Genomic DNA, 19,848 nt, shown 5'->3' with positions numbered 1-19,848 from the left:
TCTCTCTGTTTTTTTTTCATTCCAGTGGGGAACGAGGTACACATAGGGTATTTGTCCCTCAAAGGCACCTGACCTCATCAAGGCAGATCAAGCAGCTTTTTGTGTCCATCCTAACAGGGTAATGGCCCTGCACGAGGCACATTGCTTGAAGCCTGGGAATTCCTTCATAATAAATCCACCAGGGCCCCAGTCTATAAATACACTAAATACACTATAAACTACTAATAAATTAACTGTATACATTATAAAGGAGTAATTTCGCAAAAGCTGACAAACCTAAGCAAAAGCTACAGGGAGCTGCAACTCTTGCCATGCGGGGTGAGAAGGAACTGAGAGGCAGTCTGTGGACATTGCCCTTTTACACCCTATGCTCAGTGAACAATGGTGCATGTACCACCTTGTGGTACTGCTGTCAACAGTCTCCGACTAGAGTGTTCTGGGCATACGTACACTTGCAGTGGAATGTATAGGTACACAATCACTCAAAGGGAACTAGGGCTAAAGGTTAAAATTTTCAAATGTAGGTGTCTAAATTTAGGCACATATATTAAAGTGATCTGATTTTCAAAAGTTCTAAAGTAAATATTCAGAGCTACTATTAACTTGAAAGCTCTGTACCTCTGAAAATCAGACCAGTTATTTAGGTGCCTCAGTATGGATTTTAGCCACCATCTAATGGTGCGGATGACAGAACAGTTAAAGAACTGCCAATATTTTTTCTACATTAGTGTTTCTGCTCTTGCTAATCTGATGTAACTGTACTGGGGATAGCAATAGTCGGAATGTTTTTTGGGGAAAGCCTTATATAATACAAATAACAACTAACTTTTATAAAGTTTTCTTTCTGTACAAATCTCAAAGCAATTTACAATACTATGTTAAACACATTCAGAGACACACTTTCTGGGTGCTAACGGGCAAGGACAGAACATTCATTTCCATTTTATTTATTTATATATTGATGGCTTTCTGTTATACTTTTAAAATGTCTAGCAGATGGCCACAGAGGTAAGATACAGTGGTCACCATTAAAAATAAATAAATAAAAATTTAGCAACATTACCTCATATTGGTATCTGAGATACCATATGTATTTTCTTTTCTAGGTATAGGGAATATTGTGTGAATTCGATACCACTATATGTTAGCTGTTTTGTACGTTGACTTTTTAATGGTGCTTGCTGAATGTAAGAACAATTCTAATGTGGATGAATTCTTCTTTGGTTGACTGTTGTCAACTTCATTGACTGACTAGATGTCAGTTAACCGGTGAAGAACTCCAAAAGAAATGTTAGTCATAAAAGGCTTTCTGTAGGTGACGTCAGGAACAAACATATCAGTCAAAGAAGAACAAGGAAAAGATCAGACTTAGCCTGAAGATGCAATCCACTAAAATAACAAGGTTTGGAACCTCTCCTCACTTCTTATATTCCAGCATCATTAAAAAGAAATTAACACTTGGCTAATCTAAAGATGTCCACCAAGTCAGCTTTTCCTTTCTCTTCTGATCTTACTCTCTCCAGTGGCTCTTTCGGAGCATTATTCAAGGCAAAAGCTAGAGAAACTTCCATTTAATCAATTTGAAGGCACGTGTGAGGGTCTAATTCAAGAATCTGGGTATACGGACCAATATAGGAAGACAATTGGGAAAACGATTTGCATATGTTTTTTTCTTCCAAGTTAGTTGTACAGCTTTCACCCATATAATTTTTATACCTTCTATAACAAGCCAGCCTTTCCTCTGAATAGGGAAGCCTTCTACAGAGACAAAAGCAATGATCCAAAGAGATCCTACACATGGGCAGCATGTAATGGAGGCTGGGGAAGCTAGGCCTTCCCAAACCTCACACCGCTGTGGGGGCAGTGGCAGATTGCCACACGGCCCATCAAGCCCTGGCCAATTTGAGCCCCTGGAAAAATCTGGTGGCGCAGCTTCCCACAGTTCCCATTGGCTGGGAACGCAAACCGTAGCCACTAGGATCTGCCGTACTTGCAAATGCTCAGGTAAACAAAGCGTCTCGCGGCCCGCCAGGGGCTTACCCTGAACAAGCCGCGAACCAAAGTTTGGGAACCGCTGGACTAGATGATCATAATGGACCCTTCTGGCTTTAAACTCTCTAAGTCTACGAGAAAGACAAATACAGAGTTGGCTGATAATTTTTTCATAACTCACATTTATTGCCGATGGATTAAGGACAAGTTTGCATCCAAACCAAATTAAACACGTTGTTGTTACAGCAAATGTAGAAACAAATAGAATCTGGAAATTTGGTATCTGTAAAACAATTGCAAAAAGATTTTTTTTCAGATAACCAAAGAATAGAAGATTAATAATCAATTAAACTATAAGCACTTACCACATTAACTTTGTTTCTTGCTATAGCAAAACTCACAACTGCTGAAGGAATACACTAGAAAAAATAAATGAAACAAAAGATTAATAGAATTGCTTACAAAACAGCATAAATTTATGTTAATAAGAATAGTATACATGTTTCTTAGAGGATCTGGTACATATTGTAATAGTTTTTCTTTATCCATTTTGAATTGAAAAGTGAATGAATAATATGGAGAAAAAGGAGAAATAAAACATAAACATATATTAAAATAATATGAAGGGTCAAACAAGCAAACAAAAGCTTGGAGATTCAAAGCAAAGGCTACCACGCTTGTCTCAAACTCAACAATTAAGGGTTGTATTTTAATATTCCAAGGGATTCAGAGCAGTAATGAACTACAGTCTCTCACTGTTAAGTGAATGCTGCAATAGCTAGGCTTTCAATGAAAGAACAGCAGTCTTTCTGGAGAAATTTAATGTCTTTGTTAGTTTAAATTAATTCCAGCAGGCCTAAAGTTCTAAAGCAGACAAAAGAAAACCTGGACCCTTAGTGTTCTTTTAAAGAGACAAAGCCAAAGTTGTTAGACCTAAAAATTGACCAGCTTTGATGATAGTTCAGTTTTGAAGGTCTTTGTAAAAGTAATTTGTGGGGTCATATTATGTCTTCAGAACTGTACTTGTGACCCCCATGACTTCACTGGGAGCTGTGTATATGTGAGGGCAGAATGTGAGCCAGTTGTACTGGGGAAAAATAGTCTACATTCCATAAAGAAAAACTTTCCTGAAGGGATCTTATTATCTCCCAAATGTCACCCTTATTGAGGTATTTATCTCATTGCAGGCTCCATTCCATTCCACACATTTAGGATGTTACTGCAGTGTTAGAACATATTTATAAGTGAAACAGAAAACTATGAAAATAAAGTTATAGAAAATGGTTTTTAGCCAAAAAAATTAATTCCACATCATCTGTGCTTCCTTCACTAATCATTAGAGCTAGGCAATTTTTTTCAGTAAATAGTAAATTTGCTGAAAAATGCATTGTGGAGGGCACAGAACCTATTTGCAAATTCAGGTCAAAAATCACCCTAAGAAAAAATATTTTGGAAATGTCGAAATGTTTCATTTCAACATTTGCAAAACAACCCATTTCTACACTTGTTTTGAAAACATCCATTTTAATCAATATTTCATTCGAAAATGTCCTTTCAAATTAACATTTCATTTCATAATGTCCTTTTGAATCACCATTTGAAACACTATGATCAACATGAATGACATTTTTTTGTTTTTCTTGTTTCAGTGAGAAAAAAAAATTCACTTTGGGTCGAAACTAAAATGCTTTTTTTCCACTTTTTTAGCTAAGCCACTGAACCAAAAAAAAACAATTATTTTTTTTAGCTCTGTTAATCATCTTCTGTGTCCAAAGGGATATTTGGGGTGAATTCCCAGCCCCACTCAAGTCAATGGGAGTTTTACCATTGACTTCACTGGGGCCAGGCTTTACCCTTTGAGTCCCACATTTGTACAGTGTCAATTTGCCACTGAGAACAAGTATAACAGCAGGTTAGCATTTAGCTAACATGCTCGATAGAGTCTCTCCAGCACTTAATTTACAATTTTTAACATTAGCAAAAAAGGGGGGAACATTTTTAAAGGAAGAAAAATGATTAAATGAGTGAAAACAACAATCCTTTCCCCTCCCCCATGTTAACATTAACACGGGACCTAATCCTGCTCCCACTGAAGATAATGGGAGTTTTGCCATTGATTTCAATTGCAGCAGCATCATTCCCAATTTGTAACATGTTGGTAAAGACTTTATACTCTCTTTCTGACCCATGAGTCTGGCCAAGTTGCACTTGATGCAAGACGCAAAGGGAAGAGGCAAAGTGAACCTTAGAATATTTTTTGTTTTTCTCCTGTTGCACTCTGAGTCACAATCTCTTCCCTGAGCTGCTTCTGTGGTCATATAGCTACACTGTCCCTTACTCAGAATAAAGTACCAGTCTTGCCCTAAATTAGAAAAAAGATTGATTGATATATATATCACCAAAATAACAATGGCACAGTAGAGTATTTCAAGGTACGGAGGAATCAGAGCTAACTTCATCATACCCACAGAGATCTAAAATGGAGATCACGAATGCCAGAGGAAAAATTGACAATGGTTGTGTATAGCTTAAAGTGATCTGTTCTGCCAATCTTATTCTTTAAATCTCAAACTGGTGTCTGTTGCAAAATTTTGATAGATGAAAAAAATTACCACCAGCAGTGGAACAATATCATAAAATTCTATCTTTGTTGTTCAATTGTTAGAGTGTCAAATTATTACAGATTTTACTAATAAAGTAATAATATTTATAGAACACCTTTCATTCTGTTAACACTTAGATACCTTGGTAATGTGCACCTTATAAAACCTGAGACAGAGAGAGAGAAAGAGAGAGCGAATGAAACCCATCCATCATAATAGCATCTACCCACCAGATACAAATATAGGGTGAGGGATCACAAGGGAATCTTAACTGAAATTTCCTCCCTAGAGGTTTCTCTGCAGCAGGAGACAATTTGTAATATAAAAAATATACATGGGCATCACTGCATCCCACACTGAAAAACAACCACTTTTGGTGAGAAACAAGGCAGCTATTTAACAAGCATGATATTACTAACAATTCTTTGTGAAAACCCTTTAGCTTTAATGTACAGCGAAACCCTACATAAGGAACATTTATTGTGTGCATGGGAGAGGAGGTATAATGTTGGATAAAATGATGAGATGGGTGGAGAAAGTCTGAGCATGAAGAAGACAGACATTAAAAGGAAATTAAGTTCATAAAATTATTTATTATAGTGTGCATTCTCAGACAGCCACAGCAATTAATTAAGAATGCTTACTGAACCTGCTGCACAACGTAAATAATCCATTTCAGATGGAAAAACATTTCCCAGATAAAGTGAAAATCCAGAAGTAACAAGAAGGCAAGTCTGCAAAGCAAAAATATGGTATAAATTAATGTCAAAAATGTATAAAAAGAGCACATGAACAGTCGAAAACCAGTAGTCCTTTCAAAATAAAGTACTTTTGAACTTTTAATAACACAGTCTTTGTACAATTGATAATGAAACAATACATCAAAAGATGTACAGGTCAAAAGAACATGTTTTGCTGGCTGTTAAGACAATATTGGATTGTACAAGCACATCTGAGCTAAGTATTGTGTAATGACTTGGCAAATACATAAAGAAATGCTTAGAAGGTAGTCACATCATAATTGAATTTTGGGCTGAAATAGCTTGATGATAAAAATGAACCTTTTAGGACCAAAATATCAAAGGGCTCTCAACTAAACCTCTAAATTTATGCTCACAAAATTGTATATGAATGCTTTTTGGCATACAGTTTTGAACAACCAGGTTTTTACATTGTTCCAAACCTTGTATGTGCAATTCAAGAATTCCGTGTGCTGAGGTTTGGATTATGAAAAAATTTACCTGTACAAAGCTGACCAATCATAAATGTAGAGTCTGATTTTCAGTTTTGGCTTTTCCTGTTATGTTTATACTAAGGCCCTCACAAATTCGTAATTGATTTAGGAATGTGTGAATTATTATAACCACTTCTGGAGAATTACAGTCTCACTTTATACTCAATTTTACAGGGCAGAATCCAGAATACTATTTATATGCACACATGGAAGTATTAATTGTTATACCCAATCTGGCCCTCACTCTATATGCAGAATTAAAATCAGTATGAGTTTTTGTATACACTGATGAAAGGACTGGTTTCTTATCTTTCTCTACCACTGCTGTGTTTTTCTTGCTGGCAGTTTACCCTGTGAATCTGATGTATCTCAGTGACCCCCACCTAAATACCCTTTTAAATCATCTGGGGATTTGTGTTTTGTTTTTAAGAAATAGATATTTATTTTGATTATTACCCTTGTTTGTTTTACTGAATTCTCAGACTGTGGATCTAATCCGGGTCCACTTGAAGTCAACAGTAAAACAATAATTTTTATTTAGGTGGGAATGAACTCAGACCTTAGAAGATTAATGGGCCTAAAAGATTCAGAACATAGGAATAACAATACATTTATGTCCCATTATTGCCTTCTTGAGTTATTTCCATGTAGGGGAGTGCACATTCTATGGGTAACAACTTGCAGCATTTCTTTATAATTCCTCTGATGGTGAGGGAGCAAAATTACCTACTCTTCCCCAGAGGAAGAGATTGCAGCTTCCACTCCCTAAAACTGCAGATACACCAAGATCTAAGCAAATAATGCAGATATTATCATGCTTCTACTGTTTTAAACCACTATACCATCCAATTATTCTTATATTTTATGTATACTATATCTTGGAGGTGCTTTCATGTGCTGCATTCTAGTGTGATACTTACATATCTTCCCACTCGGAGCAGAGAGCCAGTTTGTCAGATGGCCAATGAAAGGGAGATATCAGTGTGCCCTGGGAAGTGAACTGGCCCATCCCATGAAGAACACATAAGACTGACTGGCCTAAGCAGGGCCTCAGACTGAGCCCACATTGAGAGACAAGCATACACATCACATTCCCTTGTTGGCTCACTTTGGGTTTCATCATGGTAGTCTGAGCTATTATCTTCTGACGTACACCCTTAAAAGAAATGGCTTAATGGATGCAGATAGAAATGATGGTTAATTGAAGATGATGACTGAGGGAAGGCAAGAGGAGGCTGAAGGGTAAAGTCAGGACTTGCCAATGTAAGCTGGACTGGAGAACTGTGGGTGAGGAAAGTGGCCATCAGAAGCATGTGACTACGAGAACCGAGCAGAGGAAAAGACCAGCAAGTGAAGGAGAAATAGAGCTCAAGAGAAAATATGCTGAGCTGGAAAATGAAGGAGGAACACAGAAGGCAGTAACTGAAGGTGGGAGGGCAAGGAAGAAGAGAAGAGTGGCTAGTCCTACAAGAAGAGGGGAAGAGTTCAGAGCCTCGGAGGACAGAGGATGACTTGCAGAAGATTGCAAGGGAGAACAAAAGACAAGGGGACTTGCAGCAAGAAAGAACAGGAGAAAGGCCAGAGAATCACACCAACACCAGGAAGAGACAGGTCTATGTGATTGATGACTCTCTACTAAGAAGAACTAACAGGCCTGTCACCACAACTGATCCACAGAACAGAAGGGTGTGCTCTCTGCCAGGAGCTAAGATACAGGATGTGGACCTGAGGCTGAAGAGTATCCTAGTTGGAGCAGGAAAGAATCCATGATTGTCCTTCATGTGGGAACAAATGATACTGCTAGATTCTCACTGGAATGCTTCAAGGGAGACTATGCCAGGCTGGGGAAGATGCTTAAAGAAATGGAGGCTCAGATGACATTCAATGGTATTCTTCCTCTCCCTAGAGGAGGAAAATGAAGATGAGACAAGATTATGATGATTAACGGATGGCTCAGGCAGTGGTGCTATAAGTAGGGCTTTAGGATGTTAGACCACTGGGGAGGCATCCACAGACAGAGGACTGTTCTCATGGATGGACTCCACCTGACAAGGGAGGGAAATAGACTTTTGGGGTGGAGGTTGGCATAACTGATAAAAGAGCTTTAAACTAGGAATCTGGGGAAGATGGTTGGGAGATGCTCTTGTAATTTCCACACCTGATTCTAATATTGACCAGGAGGAAAATCAAGAAAGAGAGAACACAGCAATGGAGAAAAGAACAGCAATGGGTAGGAGAATGGACAGAAAGAGGAAAGAGAGTGTCAATACCAATGAAGCTACCAGTCAGGTAAGTGATACTGGCAGGAGAATGACTGTACCTAATTGGTGAGGAATCTCAGTAAAGCCAAGCAGAAACAACTAAGATGTTTGTATACAATGCAAGGAGCCTGAATAACAAAATGGAGGAACTAGAACTACTGGTTCAGGAAGTGAAACCAAATATTACAGGGATAAAAAACCATGATGGAGTTGTAGTTATGACTGGAGTACTGGTATTGAAGCGTATGTGCTGTTTGGGAAAGACAGAAATAAAGGTAAAGATGGTGGAGTAGCATTGTATATTAATGATGAGGTAGACTCTAAAGCAATTAGAAGTGATGGAATGGATAAAACAGAGTCTGTTTGAGTCAAAATCACTTTCAGAAAGAAAGCTACCAGAGGCTCCCCTGGGATAGTGCTTGGGGTGTGCTATAGCCTCCCAGGATCCGATATGGATAGAGACCTCTTTAATGTTTTAAGGAAATAAATACTATCGGGAATTGTGTGATTATGGGAGACTTTAACTTCTCAGATATAGATTGGAGGACAGGTGCTACTAATAATAGTAAGGCCCAGATTTTCCTGGATATGATAGCTGACAGATTTCTCCACCAAATAGTCACCAAACCAATAAGAGGTGATGCCATTTTAGATTTGGTATTGATGAACAGTGAGGACCTCATAGAAGAACCGGTTGTAGGGGACAGCCTTGGTTTGAGTGATGATGAGCTAATTCAGTTTAAACTAAATGGAAGGATAAACAAAACTAAATCTGTAACTAGATCCTTGATTTCAAAAGGGCAAACTTTAAAAAAATAAGGGAATTAGTTAGGGAAGTGGACTGGATTGAAGAACTCAAGGATCTGGAGGTGAACGAGGCTTGGAATTACTTTAAGTCAAAGTTGCAGAAATTATCAGAAGCCTGCATCCCTAGCAATGGGGAAAATATTTATAGGGAAGGGTTGCAGACAAAACTGGATGAGCAAGCATCTCAAACAGGTTATTAAGAGAAAGCAGAAAGCTTACATGGAATGGAAGATGGGATGGATCAGCAAGGAAAACTACCTCTTAGAGATCAGAAAGTGTGGGGGAAAAGTGAGAACTGCCAAAAGCCAAGCAGAGTTGGACCTTGCAAAGGAAATTAAAACCAATAGTAAAAGATTCTATAGCCACATCAATAAAAAGAAAACAAGGAAAAAAGAGGTACTGCTAAGCACTGAGGATGGGGTGGAGATTAAAGATAATCTAGGCATGGCCCAACACCGAAACAAATACTTTGCCCGAGTTTTTAATAAGGCTAATAAAGATCTTAGTGGTAGTGGCACTAGGGTGGCTAAAGGAAATGAGGACATGGAAGTAGAAATTACAACATCCAAGGTGGAAGTCAAACTCAAACAGCTTAATGGGACCAAAGTGGGGGGCCTGGATAATCTCCATCCAAGAATATTAAAGAAACTGGCACATAAAATTGCAAGCCCAATAGCAAGGATTTTTAATGAATCCACAAACTTAGGGGTCATACCCTTTGACTGGAGAATTGCTAATACAGTTCCAATTTTTAAGAAAGGGGGAAAAAGGTGATCCAGGAAACGACAGGCCTGTTAGTGTGACTTCAATTGTATGCAAGATCTTGGAACAAATTTTGAAAGTAATTATGGACATAGAGGTAAATGGTGACTGGGATAAAATACAACATAGTTTTACAAAAGGTAGATCATGCCAGACCAACCTGATTTTTTAGACAAAGGAAATGCAATCAGTACCTGGATTTCAGTAAGGCATTTGACACAGTTCCACATGGGAAATTATTAGTTAAATTGGAGAAGATGGGGATTAACATGAGAACTGAAAGGTGGATAAGGAAATGTTTAAAAGGGAGACTACAATGGGCCATATTGAAAGGTGAACTGTCAGGCTGGGGGAGGTTACAAGAGGAGTTTCACAGGGATTGGTTCTGAGACCTATCTATTTAACATTTTTATTAATTACCTTGGTGCAAAAAGTGGGAGCATGCTAATCAAATTAGCAGATGACACAAAGTTTGGAGGTATTGCCAAACCAGAAGAATATCTAGACATCTAGAATAACTAGAAGAACACCAAGACTAGAATATCATACAAAAAGTTCTGGATGACCTGGAAAACTGGAGCAATAGAAATGGGATGAAATTTAATAGTGCAAAAGTACAAGGTCATGGACTGAGAGACTAACAACAAGAATTTTTGCTATAAACTGGGGATTTTGTTGGACGCGACAGAGGAAGAGAAAAACCTGGATGTATGAGTTGATCACAGAATGACTATGAGCCACCAACGTGATTCAGCCATGAAAAAGGCTAATGCAATCCTTTGATGCATCAGGTGAGGTTTTTAGTTAGTACCATTATACAAGACTCTGATGCAACCTCATCTGAAATACTGTGTGCAATTCTGGTCTCCCATATTTAAGAAAGATGAATTCAAACTGAAATAGGTGCAGAGAAGGGCTATTAGGATGATCAGAGGAATGGAAAACCTACCTTATGAGAGGAGACTCAAAGAGCTTGGCTTGTTTAGCCTAACCAGAAGAAGGCTGTGAGGAGATGATTGCTCTTTTTAAATACATCAGAAGGATAAATACATGGGAGGGAGAGGAATTATTTAAGTTAAGCATCATTGTGGACACAAGAACAAATGGATATAAACTGGCCATCAACAAGTTTAGGCTTGAAATTAGATGAAGGTTTCTGACCATCAAAGGAGTGAAGTTCTGGAACAGCCTTCCAAGGGGAACAGTTGGGGCAAAAAAACCTAACTGGCTTCAAGACTGAGCTTGATATGTTTATGGAGGGAATGTTATGATGAGGCTGCTCACAATGGCATGCAGTTGATCTGCGAATGCTAGTATCAAATATCTCCAATGGCTGGTGATGGGACACTAGATGGGGGATGATTCTGAGTTACTAGCCAAAATGCTCAAGGTCCAACTGACCCCCATATTTGAGGTTGGGAAGGAATTTTCCCCCAAGTGAGATTTTCAGAGGCCCTGGGGCTTTTCACCTTCCTCTGCACATGGGGGATGGGTCACTTGCAGGTTTAAACTAGAGTAAATGGTGGATCCTCTGTAATTTGAAGTTTTTAAATCATGATTTAAGGAATTCAGTAACAGAGCCAGAGGTTAGGGGTTTATTACAGGGCAAGGTTCTGTGGCCTGCAATGTGCAGGAAGTAAGACTAGATCATGATGGTTCCTTCTGGCCTTAAAGTCTTTGAGTGACAAGCATCCACATTACATTCCCTCGTTGACCCACTTTGGATTCCATCATGGATATGGTAGTCTGAGCCATTATCCACTGAAGTACACCCATAAAAAAGAAATGGTATAATACCATTTTCCTGCCTCCTTTCTCTGGAAGTTCTTCTGTGAATTGGCACAACTTATTCAACTTCTCCAGCAGTCTGGATGTTCCTTTGTTAACCAAAGCAATTTGTTAACAAGGATCTTCAAAAGAGCAGTGGAAGCAGATGGCAGGAAACAAAACAATTTCCATTTTAGCAAACACAAGTGGGGGGAGAAAGAGAATGGAGCCTCCTTCACCACCAGACTCCATGTTGCCTTCCTCACTGTCTGGATAAACTTTGGTTTGAGGGGTAACCTTCAGAAGAATCCTCTTCAAAGGTTAACTAGACTATTAAAGAAAGGGGCAGAAAACCCCAAGTTGTCCCTTTCACTTAAGAAGACAAAGGCATCAACACCTTTGGGCCTCTGGAGAGATCCTGACCAAGGAAAGGTTCAGTCACCATCTTGCTGGGAGACTGTAGGTAAGAAAGGCCATTTTAAAGAAAGACTTGAATCAAAACTTGTCAGATTAAGATTTAGACTTTTATATCTGTGTTTTCACTTGTATTTGCTTATAACCATGTCTAAGTTTAGCTCTTACACTTGAATTCACTTAAAATCCTGTCTTCTCTCATTAAGAAACTTGTTTTATTTTTAATCTAAACCAATCCAGTAGTGTGTTTAAACTGAATGGTTTGGTAACTCCAGATAAAGTAACAAACTCTTGAATACTGTCTCCTTGCAGGAGGAACAAACTGTAATATCTGAACTGTCCAAGAAAGGGCTTGACAGTGCATAACACACAGTTTGGGAAAAATCCAGGACTGGCAGTGTGTTGGGGTAACCTTTCAAGGAGTAACTAAGATAGGTGGAAGCCAAAGTGGGGCTGTAGATGAGATGCTGGGTTCAGAGCACTGAACCAGGACTGTCTAGCACACAGAAACTCAGGGTGTGACCTATATGCTGGAAGGCTGCTTGTGAGTGGCACAGTTTGGGAGCCACAACAGCAAAGCATCATGAAGCACCCAAGTTTACAGGGCAGGCAGTGACACAACCCCTCACTGGTCTGGACTGCACCCCAGAATGAGACAGCAAATTCTTTTCTTTCTGTGAATGCTTGAAAGCACACTGAAAAAATCCATATAAAAAAACCCAGCTCTTCTTTTGCCCCTTCTCGTTATGTAATCAGGTATTTCAAGTAAATTCAAGCTGTTCAAGCAAATTAATTTGTCAGAAAGAGAAAAAAGGTCAGGGACCTGAGTGAAAATGAGACTTTGTTTTTATTCACTGTGCAAATAAATAAATGTCCTAAAATGAAAATAATCACCTTTTCAGTCATTGCAAAGTGATTCCACAAAACACAGAGGCCACCAGCGAGAAAAAACACCAGGAATATAGGTTCTAATAGTTATCATGTCTGTTCTTTTAGTCATTACTGGTCAGAATGTCAAGGACCCATATAATACTCCTTCAAAATTATATCCTTCCATGGTTCTATCCATGAAAGTTCAATTAAGTTGACATGAGATTTGCATAAACCACACACAAGGCAGGATATGGCTCTCATTACTGAAAGTTTTTAGGAAAAGATCTTTCCATTCTTTAATATAAAGAGAAAGTGACAATTAAATGTTGTATACATATTTTAAAAACAAAAAATATTGTTATAGCAAGCAAAGTACTAACAATGGTTAGAAATATACTGAAAGTTTGAAACATTTGATCTGCCTGGGTAGTATTAAAATACGTTTAATTTCTTTTACAGTGAATATGTCCTGATATTTGCCACTAAGATTTATTTTCTCAGATTATGATGTTTGGACACTACAGGTCAAATTCAGCCTTGATATAAAACCACTGCCTTGAACAGATTTACAAAAGTGATGTATTTAGCTAGAAAATCTATTTGTAGTTGCTAAATATGTTTCTGTTTGAACATCAAATTTTAATATTTATACATTTTCATCTTCTGAACACCATCAGTGAAGAGATTAATTTCATTAACTTTCCCAAAAGGAAAAACTTCACAGTTATCAAGACTTTCCTTGCAGTATGAAATGCAATAGTATGTTTAAAATACTTACCCCCATCAACAAAGAAAAGATCCATGTTCTATAACTAAAACAAGGATGAAATCTCTTTGATATCTGAAGGTCACTAGATTTGATATCTGGTACATAATTTCCATTCTCTTGCTTTCCACGCTCCAAAGTTGGCATCCTGTCATAATTAAATTCTTCTCTGTAACCTTCTTCCCTGGTCATAACACTTTATAGAGGTAAATATTTTAAAAACCATGAAAATGCAAACTAAAAGCAGATACCAAAAAGTATGGTCTTGTTTTTCTACATCCTTAGGCACATAAGCACTAAAACCACTCTTCGTCTAGTTAGAATTTAATAAATAAAATAATAAACAAATACTACTACTAATAATAATTAATGCTTAGCAGTTTACATTTTCAAAGTACTGTACAAACATTAATTAATTAAGCTCTATACAAGAAGAGAATTTCCTATATCCGTAGTCAACAATACTGTATTGTAGTGTAAATAAGTGTGTATGTCTAAAACACTTTTTTGTTTACACTGTAGTTAATTTTATAAAATTGGATTTAAGAAAGATTTTTAGAAGAAGATTTAGAGCAAAAGAATATTAGCATTTAATGATTTAAGTGTAAACTTTGTAGATATATCTAAAATTAAAATATTTTTTTCTTTTAAACATTACTAAGAGACTGTGAAGATTTTCTAAACATGTTTATTTCCTAATTTTCATTTGGCTTTAGGCATCAACCTCAGCGATCTAAAAATTATATTTAGACTTTAAAATTATTCTGATGGACTCATTTATTCAGAATACTTCAGTTATAATGTATTTTATTTCTTTTTAAAAATGGTATCTAGTAACAATCATTAGGTTTTGTTCACTTCTCTCTTTTCCAATCCATTCTGATGCCTTCAATAATAGATTATTATAATTTATTGTACAGTTTTCAACAGTTAAAAACCTGCGTGCTTACCTTAAATTGAAAAGTTAGTTGTCAGTTTAAAATAGTTTTGTGAGTAGAATTATCTGTACACTTTGTGATATTCTCACTGCTTAGTGATTCATTCTACCGTTGAAAAGTTTGCTCTTCCACTTTGGCTTTCAACAACATCTATTCATACGGAACAAAAGCACAGCAAAAACTGCAGTTAAGCCAGGGAACAGGGTAATGCCTCCTGAATTTTAATGAAGAGAATACACTAGAAGATGACTGTACTATATTCTCATAAGCCTGATTCCAAATCAAACCCATAGGTATGCAAACATTTAAACTTTATGTTTTTCTAAATGAGTGTGCTACATTATAACAGACATTTAAATGAAGTATGTATAATAAATTTAACAAAGTTATATATGTTACCATATCTAATAATAATGTTTTGCCTGGAAGTTCTTTCCAAATAATTTAGTTCTTATTTCACAGGAGAGAGAACACTTGAAAGTATAATGTTTTCTTAAAAAAAGTTTTCAGAGAAAAAGTTTCTGCACTTCAGGGAGTTTAAACCTTAGTTTGCCTCTTTCCAATTAAATTTTTGTGAATATGTTTTGATGACTAAATCCTGGTTTTCTCAGAATGTTCAGATAAACTTTGCACATTTGACTCATATTGGCACTGAGCCTTACAGAACACAGTTTTGGTCAAACAATACAATTAAAATTCTAGCAGGCAACAGTAACATGCAATAGTCATGGTCCAACTAAATCCCTTCTTTCTGCTGATTAGGAAATGAAAAAATACAGGAATGCATCTACCCTGAAGATATTGGCATCATGACAACTTCAGCAATTACTGGGTCTTTTGTACATACTTAAAACTCCACTGTAACCAATAAACAGTTCAAACTGTAGTATATTGAAAAACCAGCACCTTTGAGAGTATGCTTCAAGAACTTCAGAAAAGCCATCACTTTTCAATACGTACTAATATTTAACAGTAAAATCTTCAACAAAAAAGTTGAATATCTGCCACTATTACAAAAAAAATCAAATAATTACAATTTGATAATTGTTTTGAACAGACTAAAGACTTAGCAATTCATCATGTATCATTGATGACTGCAGTTTATGTTGAAGCTTAGCACAAATTGGCGCTAAATAATTAATCCTATATTCCTCTTTGTTCATAGAAGAACACTGTGCAAATATTTCTACCATCTGTGTCTTTGTCCAATGATAAAATAGATAATAATTGCACAGTGTGATCCTCAATAAAATATTATGGGACTGACAGGTTGCTTCCATTAGTAAGAGAAACTGATAATGAAATTGCGTATTTCTTTGATGTAATCTTGCTTATTTACAAAGACCATACGCAGTCCTCTTTCCCTGAATAAATCAGAAATCAAACAACAGAAGACTGGTTTCATTTGTCACAATTCCAAGCTTCTTTCAGTCAGCACTTTACCTACAAGTTCTCTCTCTTAGCTTTTATGAAAGGTTTATGTTACCAGGGCTTCTCTGGCTCTCCATGAGGCTGCTTTTCTCCATCTCTGTGTCCTTCTGAGTGTTTTTACCTCATCTCTCTCTCACAGGGACACACGCCACTCTTCCAAATCAATGCCTCAGCTCCTGTGTTTGCTCTGTCAGTCTCCAGGGAAGCCCCTTGGGCCACATGGTTCAGCTTCTACTCAGGCTTTGCTGGTGTTTTGAGTGGTTTCAGCTATTGTTTCAGCTGCCTGGTTCCAGAAAGGTGCTTGGTGCTTGATTGTTTCTTACATTTATCCTGAATGAAGGGAGGCTTAAATGAGGTTTTGCCCTATCCCCTACCATAACAATAGTAATCATATTCCAAGATCTTTTTTGCACCTGCCATTCTCCACATAATTTATACTCTGATGGGGATAAAATAGGACATGCATAATTCTCCCTCTCTTTTTTGTGTGTATAAGTCATACAAGTGTTTGGTCTATCTAATGTATGTATTGTACATTTTGTGCTGTCAAGAATACAAATTAATTCTTATTTTATGGCCCTAACAAGTATATTTATAATACTAATAATGATCAAAGGCATCTAGATGAAATTCTGACCTTTTTTACAGCCAAAACATCTTGCAGTAAAACTCTGAGGACAGAGGGCCTGAGAAATTCCATTAAATTCTCTACCTCAGGAGAAAAGATCTTAGGGCTGCAGAAGAAGAAAGGATCCATGGAGAAAGGAAGCTGAAATCTTATGAAGCATCTGCCTCTTCAGTCCTCTTAACTCTGAGTGTGCAGGTTCTTAACACTCCTCCTCCCTGCTGGAGGAATTGAGACAGAATGCAGTGGAAGTTAATTCTATTTCTAATAAGCTTTCCTCAATTGCAATCTCTCAACTTGCATCCAGAGACCCAGTTCAGATCTCCAGACTCTTTGTTGTGACGCCAATGTAAGCTTTTCTGAATTAATGTTTTTTGATATTCAAAACTATCTATGGTCCGATATCAATTTTAACTAATGTAAAGCCTTAGATCAGTTTACGCTGTTTAAGATTATCTAAATGTACGGGTTACTGCAAAATGCATTCAGAAAAATACCTATATGAATCTCTTGGGATCCAGAGAAGCTGTGAGTCAAACCCCGCAACTTCTGCTTTTTCTTGCTTTGCAGTGAAGTATTTGCCCTGGAAAAAACTCTATAAGGGCACCCATATGGTTTTTCTTCTTCCCTGTGCCAGTCATGTTCCTCTCTATAGGAAGCAATCTAGGATCTTGTATTTACTTAATATTTGTATATGTGCAAAAGTGTATTAATTTCCCTTTTGATATGCATTCATGCTTGCCAGATGATCACTTATACTAATATATTTCTTTATTGTATATGGCTATTGGCCTTCTTTTACTACACATAAATAATGAGAATAAATATATTTTGTTTACTTTCTTAATAAGTGATAATATTGTATACAGTTTAAGTATATCAAGTGGTCTAAATCTAATTTCTATTCTTTCTCTCTTGGCAGGAATAAAGTGGAACTGTTTTAATGTTATGAAACACTTAATAAAAGGTTTCAAAGACAACTGCTGTTGTCGATTCATCTTGTATCATACACAAGATGTTTTCAACAATAAACATCACTGCAGCAGTATTTAATGAAGATATGCAGTTCTGCCAAACTTCTCGGTACCACCTACTGTGGAAAGTCTTTTGTTTTAGTTCCTATGTTGCAATTCACCATGGTGTTAAAACAATATAGAGTTCACTGACTCAGCGTAAGAAATATTTGAAGAACACTACGCAATCTCAGTTAAAAAAAAAAGACTGGGAAAAATGCATAATAGAAACTCAAGATACTGAACTAAAAGAACTGATAAAAATATGGTAAGCAGATTCACTTAAATTACTTTTCCCTGGAGTCATTGCAGCTCCTATTTTAGATTACATGGACTGAAAGAAAAACAATGAAGGAAAAATACACATTTTTCCTCCTAAATCTGATTAAGACTATTTGGTCTAAAATTTAATTATGCCAAGTTTCAAAACAAGCAAAAGCAATAATTCTGATAAAATCCTGTAAAATGTAGATGACATGAGAATAAATAATCTATATAATAACATGCTACATTTCTATGCCTATCTTCCCTCAAGGTGTTTATGTACCACTTCTAGTGGATGTAATGACAGACATGCTCAAATGGGCAGGTATATGAACTGGCAGATAAGGGTGCAAACATCCTAGGCACAGTATAGGGTTGCTAGGCATCCAGTTTTTGACTGGAACTCCCGGTCGAAAAGGGACCCTGGTGACCACTGACCAGGCCACTAAAAGTCCAGTCATCGGAGTAGTGGGGCTAAAGCAGGCTCCCTGCCTGCTCTGGTTTTGAGTGGCTCCCGGAAGCATCTGGCATGTCCAGCTCATCTGGCTCCTAGGCGCAGGGGCGGCCAGTGGGGCTCCGCGTGCTGCCCCTGCCCCAAGCACCAGCTCAGCAGCACCGCAAACCCCTCTTCCCCACCCCAGAGCTCACAACCCCTGTCGGAGCCTTCACTCCTTCTCGCATCCCAACCCTCTGCCCCCAACCTGAGCCTCCTTCTGCACCCAAACTCCCTCCCAGAGCTCGCATCCTGCATCCCCTCCCCCAGGCCAGACCCCCTTCTGCACCCTGAACCCCTCATTTCTGGCCCCACCCCAGAGCCCACACCCTCAGCTGGAGCCCTCACCCCCTCCCACACACCAACCCCATGCCCCAACTGGGTGAAAGTGAGAATGTGGGAGACCGAGTGAGAGAGGGAGGTGGAATGCAGGGGGGGGGGGGGTTCTGAGAAGGGGCAGGGTTTCAGGGAAGGGGGTGGCAACCCTAGCACAGTACAAAATTATGGAAAGACAGTTATACGAGCACACCAATGGGAGGGTACAAGGGTATCTTTAGCTCTGTGAAAAGAAAAGGAGTACTAGTGGCACCTTAGAGACTAACCAATTTCGTGAGCTACAGCCCACTTCATCGGATGCATCGGAATGCATCCGATGAAGTGGGCTGTAGCTCACGAAAGCTTATGCTCAAATAAATTGGTTAGTTTCTAAGGTGCCACAAGTACTCCTTTTCTTTTTGCGAATACAGACTAACACGGCTGCTATTCTGAAACCTGTCATTTAGCTCTGTGGTTTCTCCAACATAAGTCCACGCCTGTGATGGAAGGAGACAGGGTTTGGGTCCATCTCCAGTGACCAAGGCACTGCATGTAGTGCTACTCGGCACCCCTCCACCGCATCCTTGACAGCTAGCCAGACCAGCATCTTGTAAATTGTGGCCTCCCCTTCCATGTGCGTCATTGGCCCTGCTCCAGCCAAGGTTCCTGCGACTAGGCCTTGGTATCACTAGAATCTGGAGTTCCTGGCTCATGCCTGCAAATAACAACGGTCCTTCTGGGTCAAGAGTATAGAGATGCTGCCTGGTAACACCCACAGGTTTCCTGCCCCTGTGTGCATCACCCCATGGCTGTGGGCAGGCACCCCCAGGCAGGTCAGGAAGTGGGGCACCCGGGGAAGAGGGCAGGAGGGCTTGTTCAGAGGTGGTGGTTCCCCAGGGCACGTGAAGAAAGCTCCCCCCCGAAGGGGGAAAGATCCACCCCCAACCTTCAGAGCAGGGGGCGGAGCTTGGCCGGCCAACACAGCAGGGAACAACCCTCCTGCCCGGCGCTCCGCGTGCGAGGGGCGGGGCTCCCCTACACGTGACCTCGGGACCTGCACCCCTGCCGCTTCTACCACGGCCTCGGGCTGGGACAAGACAGCCATGGTTAGAACTGAGGCACGCGGAGGCCGCTGTTGCGCCTGCGCAAGGTGAGGCTCTCCGTCCGCTCTTTTCCCCCGCAACGGACGGCCGCAGCGCCCGCGTGGGGGGAGGCATGCCGTGCCGTCACGTGACTCTGGAGAGCGGCGGCTGAAGCCGGGAGTAGAGCGGGTGGGGGGCGTGAAGCTTC

The 19,848-nt window shown here is 38.9% G+C and overlaps 1 protein-coding gene across 3 annotated transcripts in view; it reads right to left on the bottom strand.

Annotated features, from left to right (window-relative positions):
- Window positions 1–15,991, bottom strand: part of MLC1 (modulator of VRAC current 1) — a 37,507-nt gene extending 21,516 nt beyond the window's left edge. The window contains exons 1-6 of one of the 3 annotated variants that reach the window (XM_073328307.2): window positions 15,904–15,991; window positions 14,430–14,567; window positions 13,492–13,675; window positions 5,240–5,329; window positions 2,358–2,411; window positions 2,174–2,275 (exon numbers count right to left, since the gene is read on the bottom strand). In XM_073328307.2, the coding sequence (XP_073184408.1) occupies window positions 2,174–2,275; window positions 2,358–2,411; window positions 5,240–5,329; window positions 13,492–13,671 (426 nt within the window). In that variant the 5' untranslated portion in view covers window positions 13,672–13,675; window positions 14,430–14,567; window positions 15,904–15,991. The remainder of the gene's footprint in view (window positions 1–2,173; window positions 2,276–2,357; window positions 2,412–5,239; window positions 5,330–13,491; window positions 13,676–14,429; window positions 14,568–15,903) is intronic. The other 2 variants (XM_073328305.2, XM_073328306.2) reach the window with 2 other exon arrangements.
- Between the last annotated feature and the right edge of the window lie 3,857 nt (window positions 15,992–19,848).

Source organism: Lepidochelys kempii, chromosome 1 (assembly GCF_965140285.1).
Source record: "Lepidochelys kempii isolate rLepKem1 chromosome 1, rLepKem1.hap1, whole genome shotgun sequence".
NCBI classification, from domain to species: domain Eukaryota; kingdom Metazoa; phylum Chordata; order Testudines; family Cheloniidae; genus Lepidochelys; species Lepidochelys kempii.
This window is presented reverse-complemented; position numbering and strand designations above follow the sequence as displayed.